The 12,551-nt window shown below is 34.6% G+C and overlaps 1 protein-coding gene across 1 annotated transcript in view; it reads right to left on the bottom strand.

The window, feature by feature from the left end:
- RASA1 (RAS p21 protein activator 1) overlaps positions 1 to 12,551 on the bottom strand; it is a 113,885-nt gene that overhangs the window by 25,698 nt on the left and 75,636 nt on the right. Inside the window, exons 9-11 of the mRNA XM_047088795.1 lie at positions 9,432 to 9,510; positions 3,336 to 3,456; positions 2,209 to 2,365 (exon numbers count right to left, since the gene is read on the bottom strand). Coding sequence (XP_046944751.1) covers positions 2,209 to 2,365; positions 3,336 to 3,456; positions 9,432 to 9,510 — 357 coding nt within the window. The remainder of the gene's footprint in view (positions 1 to 2,208; positions 2,366 to 3,335; positions 3,457 to 9,431; positions 9,511 to 12,551) is intronic.

The following is a 12,551-nucleotide window of genomic DNA, read 5'->3' as shown; positions in this document are numbered from 1 at the left end:
CTCAGGTGGTTAAGCATCTGACTTCGGCTCAGGTCATGATCTCATGGTCCGTGAGTTCGAGCCCCGCGTCGGGCTCTGTGCTAACAGTTCAGATCCTGGAGCCTGCTTCAGATTCTGTCTCCTCCCCTCTCTCTCTCTGCCCCTCCCCACCTCATGCTCTGTCTGTCTCAAAAATGAATAAATGTTAAAAAAAATTAAGAAAAAAACGAATAAAATAACATTCAGAGTAAATGGGTGATTTAAGAAAAAACTCAGAGGAAAGTATCCAAGTGTGTGCCACTGCAGAGAGCTTTTTGGTCCACAAGTGTTATGTGCCAGTTCTTTTGCCAAAATAAAATAATGAGTTAAAACAGTTTATAAAAGAAGTCATAATTTCACGTTGTATAGATTTTGAGATACAAAACATTTAATATTTTTATTACGGTAACATTTTACAACCACCAGTATCTCAACCAATTTGCAGCACGCTAGTTGGGAAGCTCTGATCTAACTGTCTAAATGAATTTATACCCATCTTCTAAGATTCGGCTTAAGAGCCACCTATTTCATATTACTTATTTCAATAAGCTTGTCCTCAAAATCTCTTCCCTCTGGGAACTATTCACAGCACTAATAGGGAACAGTGACTGGTAGTGAATAGTGTGACTGTCTCCCCAACATGCGTTTCCCTCTCCCAGAGAATACATAGCAGCCTCACTATTTGGATGTGATCATCTTCAGCAACAGGACTTTGGCACCCGATGGCCCCTGTTTATGAAGGTAATCCCACTCCAGACTGATTGAGAGGTGGCTCAATAGAGCATTCTCAGGATTTTCAATCATTACTGGAGGGAATGCTTACTTTTCCTTTTTCTGGGTACCATATGCCACTATGCTACCATGTTTTGTGACAAAGAATTCAGCACACACAAAGGCAAGCAGAGGGGAAAGCTGAACAGAAAAAGAGCCAGAAGTCTGATCTAACCACACCTGAAGGCCAAGATTCCATACTGTTAAGGGGTGGGGGGGGGAATCTTAGGAAATCCTATCTTACCCAAAAGATTATTGTTTGTTTTTTTGCAATAGCTGTTTTTATGAAATATTAGGAATTAAAAAAAAAATGTGGGAGGAGTTATCAAAGTCCAAAGGATTCATGAAAATACTTCATATTATACTTCCCTGTTAGTGACTGATTCACAACAGAAACACTGGGCTAAGGCTCCAAAAAGCCCTGTTATAAAGATAAACTATCTGTTTGAGTCAGCATTTCTCAAACCTTGACCATTTAAAAAAAGTGACTAAATTTTTAATTATTAATTTGTCTATAATTAAAATTACACAATAACACTGTTCCTAAACCCAGTTTGGAAAGAAGAAATGACAAAGCCATATGCTCTTCATGAACTTTTCTCAACTTAAATAAGATAAAGCTAGACTTGCTTACTAGAAATGCCATCCTCCAGCAGAAAAAAAGTTGTAAAAACCATTTGTTTTAACAGCTTTGTGTTTTATTAGTAACAGTAAGTAATGAAAATGATACATACATCTAAAAAGGCTCCAGAATGGATTATTAGTAATACTGATGGGGAAAGGTAAAGAAAGGCCAGGGTTCCTAATCAAAAAACTAGACACAATCAAGAGCTGGATTTGCCTTGATGTCCAGGATACATCTTTAGCTTATACATTTATATTTATTTTTTGAAAAGCTCTGAAATTAATGTAAAAAAAAAAATGTTTCAACTCCAAATCTGAAGTACTCTCCTGTTTCCTAGGAAGCAATTATTTTTATATTAAAATTGTTCCTTAATATCACATTTTTTAGGAACAGGCCTATCAAGCTAATAGTACAACTGAGTGTATTTAGGACTATCAGATGCAGTGAGTTCAGAGGGAATGTGATACAATAGGAAAGAGGACAAGACTCAAAGTCCGTCACTCAAAAGACTGGTGGGGGGGGCAGGGAGGAAACATGCCTTATGCAGGTTATGTTTTACTAAAGGAAGTGTCATTCCAAAGATTTCTATGTAATACAAGAGTAGAATTTCATGCACAGGTTAGTCTAAAATAAATAAGGAAAATAGAAATTACCCTACAAAGTAAATCTGACATTTTAAGATGATTTTAGGACTCACAGAATCAGTTGGCTAGGTTTTGAAAAATGATCTGAACACATCCACCTGTTTTATTATTAAAACAATTCTAAAAAGAAATAGGAAACCAATTTCTTACCTGCCAAAGAGACTATCATGAACAACATAGACAGAACACACACTGAGATCTATTAATCCTTTTGGTTTTGTAGCTCGTTTTTCACTTTCAAAATAAATAAGTTGGGCATCACTGCCCTCTAAGATAAAATATAAATTCTTCCACCGTTTTCCTTTGCCTGTTAAAAAAAAAAATGCTTCCCGTTAGCCAAATAATAAACTATTAAGTGATATATATATTAAGTCATAAAAATCATTATTGCTAAATATAAAAATCATGTTTCCATTTTTATTCCAAAGTTTCAATAACACACCAATCCTTATAAAATGAAAAAATGTCTCAATTTATCTGTAGAAAAATGCCTTGTAAATGACAAAATTACCTGAACTACATCTCTGGAGATTTCATTAAGATAAAATCTTTCAAACTCTTGCTTAGGTGTAATTTTTTTCTAGTCGTAAGAAAGAAACTCTTCTACCACACCCCTAACAACCAACCCTGTGACATTTCTTTATGTCAAATTGAGGCAAATCTATAAAACAGAAACATCAAAACAGTGAATGTGTTTGGGGCACTCAGGTGGCTCAGTCAGTTAAGCATCTGACTCTTGATTTCTGCTCATATCACAATCTCATGGGTCATGAGTTTGAGCCCCATGTCAGGCTCTGCTTGGGATTCTCTCTGCCCTTCCCAGCTCATGTGCCTATGCTCTGTCTCTCTCTCAAAATAACTAAATAAACTTAAAATTAAAAAAAAAAGGGAAACAATGAGTGTGACAAGTATCAAAAAAGTTTCTCTTAAAAAAGAAAAATAATAATGAAGTATGGGGTGGAGAGGGGGCAAAGAATCCAACACCTTGCACTGGAACTGACTTTAAGATTTAAAAGATACACTTGGAAATATGGAAGCCTGTTTCATGAAACTCTGCTGGGGCATGTTGACGTAATACACCTAAACTCTACATTTTGAAGGATCCTTACATAAAAGCTTTAAACAATGGTCAATTACTAAATAATAATTCGTGTCAAAACAACTTATTAAATACAAATCTCTATGGGAATTTTTATGCCCAATATTTGCAATGTTTCTACTAAATATTAATGGTAAAATACTGAAATTTAATCTTTAGTCTTAAAGTTAACACTTACCCTTTTTCAGAAGATAACCTTTTTTAACAATATTTTTATAAAAGGCATCCTTTGTTTTTCGACGAATCGTATTATAGATTTCCTTGCCATCCACTGTATCACTGAGTACTTGTTCTTGATCCTGAATTTTTAAAAATATTAAAAATTATTTCATGAATTCTTGATGGAAATTAAGCAAAACCTACTTGATTACTAATTAAAAGCCAGGCTGCTTGTCTATATAGACATTTAAAAAAGGTTTTAATGCTAAAATTTAAAATAACACTAACACCTATATTCAGAGATCCTTTGCTTTTCAAAGAAATTTTCAAAAATACAGTTTTGTTGTGTTACAGCAAATAACACTGTTTTGAAAACATGACTTTGTCCCAACAGAACTGCTAAGTTAGGAACCAATTTAAGCAGAACCAAATTCATAGTTGCTGATGCAGTTACATCTGCGAGAATCACTAGGCGAATGCAGAAAACTGCACACAGCTGAAATGAGATGCACGGGAGTATACAAAACACACCTCAAGTACTAACAGCCCTCTCAGTTCGCCAAGTGCTATATGCCTTACCCATCTATCCACACCTGATATTACGCCATCTGATTTCAAATAGTTCTTCTACCACTTTACAATATTCACAACCCTTCTGATGGCCTCTTACGCAAGTAAACCTCATGTCTTTTTCAAGGTAAAGTGCCATATTTATTGTAGTAAATATCTTGGAACCATTTAGCACATATAAAAACTGTGTTACATTTTATTACGTTCTCATCTGTATGTGTTACTGATGAGGTTTTTGAGTGTTATACCCCTAACGTCACTTTCCCATAACCTTGTAACTTTTATTTCATGGTTTTACATAACTCTTTGACTTACAGGAATGCATGCATGTGTCTTAACTGCTAAATCCTCCCAAATAACAAAATTAATTCTGATGTCAGGAAGAATATAGTGTCTTTATAATGATCTTTCCAAAATAAATCAATCATCAATATTACCACTGGGACCCACTGGACTCAATTTCAGTTTTTAGTTTCTTTGTTGAGCACTTCTTAATATTTGCTAGGCTTAAGATTTTATGACTTTTTTTCTAAGAGACCTTATGGGTCCATATGATCTTTTTAGAAATCTAAGATATGAGATTTTCACAAATCTTATTCTTCCCATATCTTGAAACATTCTGCTATCTCATCATCTTATAAACCATTTCATCATTATTCAGCAATTAACTCCCAAGTATGCTAAAGAGTAGGGGTTGGCAAACCACGGCCCCTGTGCCAAATCCAACCCACTGCCTGTTTCTGGACATGAAGTTTTATCAAAACATAGCCACGCTCATTCCTTTATGTTTTGTCTGTAGCTGCTTTCACACTACAAAGGCATAGTTCAGCAGTTGAGATGGAGACTCAATGGCCTGCAAAACCTAAAATATTTATAATCTGGCCCTTTACAAAACAGTTTGCCAACCGTTTGGCTTAGAGGATGATGCAAGAGTGAAATCAATCATCTCTGTTGCCTCACCCTTTGTTGTTGTCTTTTGACTGTGCTGCCAAGTGTTGCAGCATCTTTCAAAAAAGTATGTAAGACCATCTAGGTTATCTTTATATTAGCTTTCACTGAACATGGCCCAGAACTCCTAATATTCTGCTCATATTAGCGAAGAGGAAAACCTGACATGAGAAGATGTCTGACAATTATTGAAAGATTAAGATGAATGCCAAGAGGCAGCAGCACTTTGGGATCTACTGTGATGATAAAATTGATTTTTGAGAAGATGATAGTATCCTCGGTGAACTTTATCAAACTCAAGAAACACTGAGTAAATCATACATTTCTAAGAGAGAAAAAAAGGAAATACGGTGTTTTTATCTAGTCAATCATTTAGTAGGAAGGATGTCATCATGCAATATTTTGTGACAAGAATCTAGATTGCTCTGTTTTGATCTTAAGAAATAAGGGCTTTTTAAATGTTTATGTTTGTGCACCAAGATTTACTTAAGGTAATTTTAAGCACACAAAAGGTACTTTGTAACCAAAGGTAACTGTAGAATTTTTTAAACTCACCATATTTATCATTGTAATTGATGTTTATAAATCTAAACAGGAAAATATTTTACCTTTATGGAATCGAGAACACTGTAGTCTACCAACAAAACTATAAGCCATCCGAAAGTTTTTAAAGTATATTCCATTTGATCATTCAAGTACATGACAAACCAGCAAGAATCACAAACTAAAACCCATAGAGAGATATTTACATCTGGAATCAGTATCAGATTCTGACCGTGAAAGTGTGGGAAGAAGAATCAGAGTAATTATAGGCAAGAGTTGATTAGAGATGTACTGCATCTCTAATCGATTAGAGATGAAATCTGGAATTAGGATTTACAAGATGGATATATCCAGGTCCACGCATGACAGTAGGTTAAGTTAGCTGCCTATTTCAAGTATGTAAGCCTTTATAACCAAGGAAATTCAGAAAAATATTCGAGTTTGCTATGTTTAAATTCTTAATGAATTTTCTAGTAACTTCTTTTGGACTATACCTTTATTCCTACTTCTAAGAATTATTCATAAAATGACTTCAGAATTAAAAATTTAAAAGGATACACTGGACCCAGATGATAAAGAGTAATGACTATGTTCCTGGTTATATAGATTTGTACTTATCAGTCTTTTATTTCAATAATGATAATATTTAGTATTGGCTATGGAACGGGGCACTGTTGTAGTTAGTTATTTACGATGCATAACTAATATTAAGATTTAAACATATGACTTCCAGACAATCTCTACAGGTTTTTTCTAAATTGTATTACGGCAGGGACTGATATACTAATTTACAATTCCCAAAGGATTCTAATAAATTAGATGACACTATGACCAAGAACACAAATTCACTTTCCAAGTTCCAATAAAACACTAGATGACAAGAGGGAAAGCTTCAGGGCCTACTCTCTACACACTTCTGGAGAAGTCTTAAATGCTCCGTCACATTTAATTCAATAAATGTGTGTGGAGTGCCAGGTACTGCTCTAGTTTTTGAGATACATCAGTGAACAAACCAAAGATCCTTATCCTCAGAGAACTTATATTCTAATGAGGAAAGATAATAAACATAACAAATAAATCATAAGTTAATAAATGTTAAGTGCTTTTGTTAAGTGCTTTACATGGTAAGGGCGAGTAGCAGTATTAAATAAGGTGTGTAGGCAAGTCTCACTGTGAAGCTAACTTCTGAGCAAAACCTGAAAGAAATAGGAGAATGAGGCAAGTGGTTATTTGATTAAAAAAACATTGTGGGCAGAGTAAACAGCTGAAGTAAAGATCCTAATACAGGAAAGAGCGTGGCATATTCTAAAAAATAGCAGAGAAGCCAGCATGAGTAAACAAACACAAGTGAGAGAGAAGGATCGCAGAAAGAGACAGGTTCAGAGAACCAAAGAGAGACCATTCTAAGAGTCTGACAGGCCACTGTAAGGACTTTAGCTTTCACTCTGAATGAAATGTAGAACATATGCAAATATTAAAGAGAGGAGTGAAATGATTTGACTCACAATTTAAGTGGATCCCTCTGACAATTATTCAGTGTTAAGGGGTGAAAGTGGAAACAGGGAGATGAAAGTCAGATTCTGATGGTGGTCATGTTCTAGATTTATTTGGAAGGCAGAGGCAGCATGGTGTTCCTGACAGTATGGATACAAAGCATAGGAGAGAAAGAAGAGTCAAGAATAACTTGATGCCCTAAATAATTTACTTATCTTCTCCAGTCTGAATTTCCCTGTCTTACAGTAGCAACATCATCAAGTTGTTGAAAAAATTAAATTAACACATTTAAGAACGGTGTCTAAAACATAGTGCTTAAAAAATGTTGGCTATTTTCTTGTGGGCTGCATTGTCTCAAAAGGCTCCTTCTCTTCTAGTGTCTGTCTTGAGAAGTGTTAGCTCCACAAAGTAAGCAGACTTAGCTAGGATTCTACTCTTTCTGTTCCAGCATCTTACTCTGGGTGAGGGTATGCAGAGTCCCCTTAGGGAGAGGGAGCTAATCAGTTTTTCAATAATAAAAGATTACTCCCCTTTCTGTTCTCTTATAGAATCCTGCTGGGAAGGATAGTTAAGTATCAAGATTCCCAAACTTCTACAGTAACTTACTTTTATTCCAGGCCCCCCAAAATAGACTTCAAATAGCATTTAATCATTGTTATGTAGTAATCAAACTGCCTTGTAATTAGCACTGGTTATTTCTGAAGTATCCGATGCATTGATTGGCACTTTTGCAAAGGACAACAATTTGGGGTTTGTTCAGTAATTAAACAGCAACTCAAGCGTGAGGCAGACTGTATACATGAAGTAATTTCTTAAAACAACCTTATAACTTAGGTACAAACATTTACTACATGCCAAATTTATTCTAAATTTATTTAGATGTCTACATGTCTAGATGTTTGACTAGATGCCAAATTTATTGCTTTTTTATTCTAAAAAGTAATTTTTTCTAAAAAAATTCAATAAATCCTAAGCACAATTTCAAGATGGGAAAAGTCTGACTTAATCTGTAGGCCAACACAATAAAATCTGTAGACCTCTAAAACAAATTAAAGCCATGATTAATCTAACGTCCAATGTGAATCAGAATTCAGGACATAGCAATGGGATGCAGTGGCAGAATCTGTCATCTGCAGGTAAAGGCACCTCTGACCCCTAATAAAAAAGACCTTGAGCAGTGCTTCTAGAAAACATGTACCATACTATGTTATTGAAAATAAACAAACAAAAAAAGTTAGTGTTCATGTTCGTTAAGTACAGTGAACAGCCCATGTCTGCCAGAACTGCCAGAGAAAGCAGGACATCAGTGCTGACTGCAGTAATTAGGCAGGTGTCAAGAAGGAAGTGAAACTTGGGATGGATCTTCACCTAGAAGTGTTTACACAGGCCTATAGGAAGGGGCTGACATGAAGACAGCAGCAAGCACAATGAGATTAAGAGACATCAGTGATAATACAGAGGGGGTGAAGCGAGTGGTCTTCCAACTGGGGAGCACATAGTCATTCAGTAACAATGATTGAATACCTCATGCCAGGTACTATTCTAGGCACTGGAACTACAACCCGACACCCCTGCTCTCGTGGACCATGCATTCTACGAGGAATGAAGCTATATTAAGTGTGACAAGATGATGATGATTCTTGAATTAATATTAAGCATCAGATAATGACCACATCTCAGCAACTGTAATGACTAGCAGGTATAGCCCTCTGAAACCAACGTGTTAGGAGGAGGGAAAATTGAGAAGCTAGAGACACAACCAAACACTGTGGAAGTTTATTTGGGTAACTGAAAATTCTTACAATCCTTCTTTATATCCTTAAAGTATCAGTGCCTCCATTTTCCACACAGGAAAATTCTTAATCACTCTTTCGAAATACCTGTTCCTAACCTCTGCCACAAGCTTTCCCCAACACTCTCCAGGAAGTGTAAGAAATAAACAGACTAAGCAATCACCCTATGCACTAAGCAGCTAATATTCAACAGGCCCTCTTGTTCAAGACCAATCTTTCTTCTTATGTGGAAGATGTGAACCACTCTTGCCTTCCCTAAGACCTTGTACATCAGGTACTGCCAATACATCTCACCCACTCTCCTCTTTACTAGTGGCTTTACCCAGAGCATACACATGTGCTCGAAACTCTCTCCCTGTAAGCCTATAGGCAAATAAACAATGAAATAAAAAGTTTAAACCTCTCTTAGCCCTGTATCTTCTTCTAGACATCATTTTTATTTTATTTACCAAGCTCACCTAGGTAAGCCCGGCTGTGATTTATCTTTGCTGCCTCCACTTTTGCCTCCAACAAACTCACTCCTTGACCCACTGAAACTTGGCTTCTGCCCCAGCACTCCTTCTATTCTCAAAAAGGCACCAAGGCTAGAAACAACATAAATAAAAACTAAGTGATTCTCTTATAATTTACTTTCTGAAACAATCAGAATAATGGCAGTTTTAAATTTTATCCAATTTTAAATGCATGAATGTGTGCATAAAACATACTACCAAAAATGCATTTTAAAATAAAATGCTTATTATTGCAAAAAGAAAAACAACACTGACCTGCATTGGTACAGGTTCCTTAAGATAATACCCTTCAACAATTTGTTCTTTTCGATAGTGATCTATGATGTCCCCAATGCTGTTAAAAATAAAAATAACTAATATTGACATAATCTGTCTTATAAAAAATACAAATCTTGAAAATACACAAAAACCCTATTAGCAAGGATTATCCATTTGCGTTTTTCCCAAGCATATAACCCAAATACATTAATAGTAAATATGATTATAATAGTCACATTATTTTAGAAAATCAAGAATTGGTTTACAGGTCAGAAAAACCTGAATCAGAGATTCCAATGTTGTATACATATACCCAAGAAGTCACTACAAGTAAGGAAAGAATAAAAGTCTACCATTTTTTTTAAAAGAGCATTACTTTTAAAAGAGCAATTGAGAAAACTGATAAAGTACTGACTTCAAGTAAATTTTAAGAATTTTTATCCTCAAAACACTTACATTCTGCTTTTATAACAATCAGATGAAGTTAGATCAAAAAACGTATTCACAGCAGGTAAAAGCAGAAACAAACAAAAGACTAGGAGCTGATTTTACATGTGGGATTATTGCTACAACAGGAAAGGCTTATTCATAATTTTTATAAACAATGCTACAAAATATTCCTACTACTTGGGAAATTTTACCAATAAAGCTGAAAATAAAATGACATTATATAATGTATTTTAACACAGATTTTAGCATGGTATAATGAGTTTTTTCAATATTAAAGTGTTCTGTATAATCAGTAGGCCCTTTTATTGCCCTGAATACTTAAATCCTACACTTTTAAACTATTCTTTAATATACTGGAGGAATGGGTACTTTGGGGACAGCTAGCAAACATTTCTCAAAACAGATCTTATTTAACCTTCCACTTGATTTTTTCCACAGTTTTCCCTACTAACAGAATTGGAAGATACATTTTATCTTTAGAGACATATGTGTATACACACACACACACACACACACAGATACACATGTATATATACATATATAGATCTCCAAAGATAAAATAACTTTGCTATACTACAAAATTAATTTAAACCACATATAATGTTAAAAACAGCAAAATAGAAGACTTGAAAAGATTAATAAAAAAAAACAATTATGAGTGGATATGAACTAAATACCAGACGCAGCATTTTATACAACGAAGAGAGAGGTGCAAAATGAGACACATAAAAATGTATTAACATTAAAAAGACAAGGATGGTTACAAGCTTTTAAAGAAAATACGTGATACCACATACAAATCCAAAAATGTTAAAAGAAAAAGAAAATCAGAAAAGAATACATGTGAAGACAGATACCATCACAGAGATGACGATGTGGTTCGAAGCAAAAAGCATCAAATTTATGAGAAATAGCAAATATTAAAAGGTTTCTAAGTGTAAAATGCAGTTGATCCTGTGGATCATGTCAGTGTCACTATATAATTCTTGTCCATGAGCTCAAAGAACAGGACACTGCTATGGAGTACACTTTAGACTGCCAAGAACAAATTTAAAAGTGTGTGACAACCAGATATGTTTTTACCAATGAGTTGGATTTTCAAGATTTCTTTAAATTACTTTAGTTCATATTCTTCCCAGATATACCTAAAACAATAATCAAGGGAGACACAACAAACCACAATTTCCTAGACATTCCATAAAGGTTTTAGACATGAAATCAGATAGATTTACATCTCAGAAAACTAAAACATGTTCACTATAAGTTGATTTGTAAAATAAATATGAGTTTCTAGAGATACTACTATGTCTTATACTTGCATTTTAGTAATTTACTTAATAAATAAATTAATAAATGGGTGTCTCTCTCTTCTTGAACCCCTAGATAAATGTTAGTAATCTTTAAGGTCTGACCAAAATCCTACCTCCCTCTTCATTCTCATCACCATCTCAACTACCCTCTTTCCACTGACTCTCCTATGTCCATGTTTACATCCCAGAACTCATCAGTCAGCCTACCATCTTTTCTCATAGACCTGTACTTCATAGATTTTTCTCTTTAATGAATATGCACAGGAGCTGTACATTTCACAAAGAAAATTAGTTAATAAATGTTCACTGAATTTTATTTGCTGTTAAATGACTCTCCTGCTTTTCTAAAAGTTTTAATATAGGATTGTTAAGGTTATGTTTCAACAAAGCAGTTTCTAAATGAAACAGACTTAAGTGTTATCTCTTTATCAAAAAGCTAATGTAGAATTAATGGGGAGAAGACAGTAGAGTATGTCTCTGTTACACAAATTTAATGGATATTCCCATTTTATATTTACATATCTAAATAATCATTGCTAATCACCAAGTTGTATCTTTTTTTGTTTATATATATATTATATAATTATATAATATATATATATATATATATATATATATATATATATATATATTTTAGTAACCTATACCCAATGTGGCGCTTGAACTCAACAACCCTGAGATCAAGAATCACATACTCTGTGGGGCACCTGGGTGGCTCAGTCAGTTGAGCATCCGACTTCGGCTAAGGTCATGATCTCACGGTCTGTGAGTTCAAGCCCCGTGTCAGGCTCTGTGCTGACAGCTCAGAGCCTGGAGCCTGCTTCAGATTCTGTGTCTCCCTCCCTCTCTGCCCCTCCCCTGCTCATGCTCTGTCTCTGTCAAAAATAAATAAACATTAAAAAAAAAAATTTAAAGAATCGCATATTCTTCCAACTGAGTCTCAAGCCAGGTGTCCCACAAACGTGTATCTTCCAAGAGTTACTTTATTATTGACACTAATGTTGAAATGGAATATATTTCCATGCTGAAATATCTATTCCCAAAATAACTGTAAAACTGCATTTTTTCAGGCATCAGATTTACATAATTCTAGCTTTCGTTAAAAAAAACTTTTTAACATTAATACTAGAAACAACAATACTCCTGAACTTTATCAAATAAATAAAACTAAAAAGAAACTTTGGGGGAATGATCACAACCACTAAATTAGTATCTACTTAAAAAATTGTGAGTCATCATTTTGCTTTTTTTTTTTTATGAAAGTATTTTTTTTTTAATGTTTATTTTTGAGAGAGAGACAAGGTACAAGTGGGGGAGGGGCAGAGAGAGGGACACACAGGATCTGAAACAGGCTCCA

This window comes from Lynx rufus, unplaced genomic scaffold (genome assembly GCF_022079265.1).
Source record: "Lynx rufus isolate CCGP_SWC_20201006 ecotype Redwood Valley unplaced genomic scaffold, mLynRuf1.p SCAF_1, whole genome shotgun sequence".
Classification (NCBI taxonomy): domain Eukaryota; kingdom Metazoa; phylum Chordata; class Mammalia; order Carnivora; family Felidae; genus Lynx; species Lynx rufus.
The sequence above is the reverse complement of the archived record's forward strand: the minus strand, read 5'-3'. Positions and strand labels throughout refer to the sequence as shown.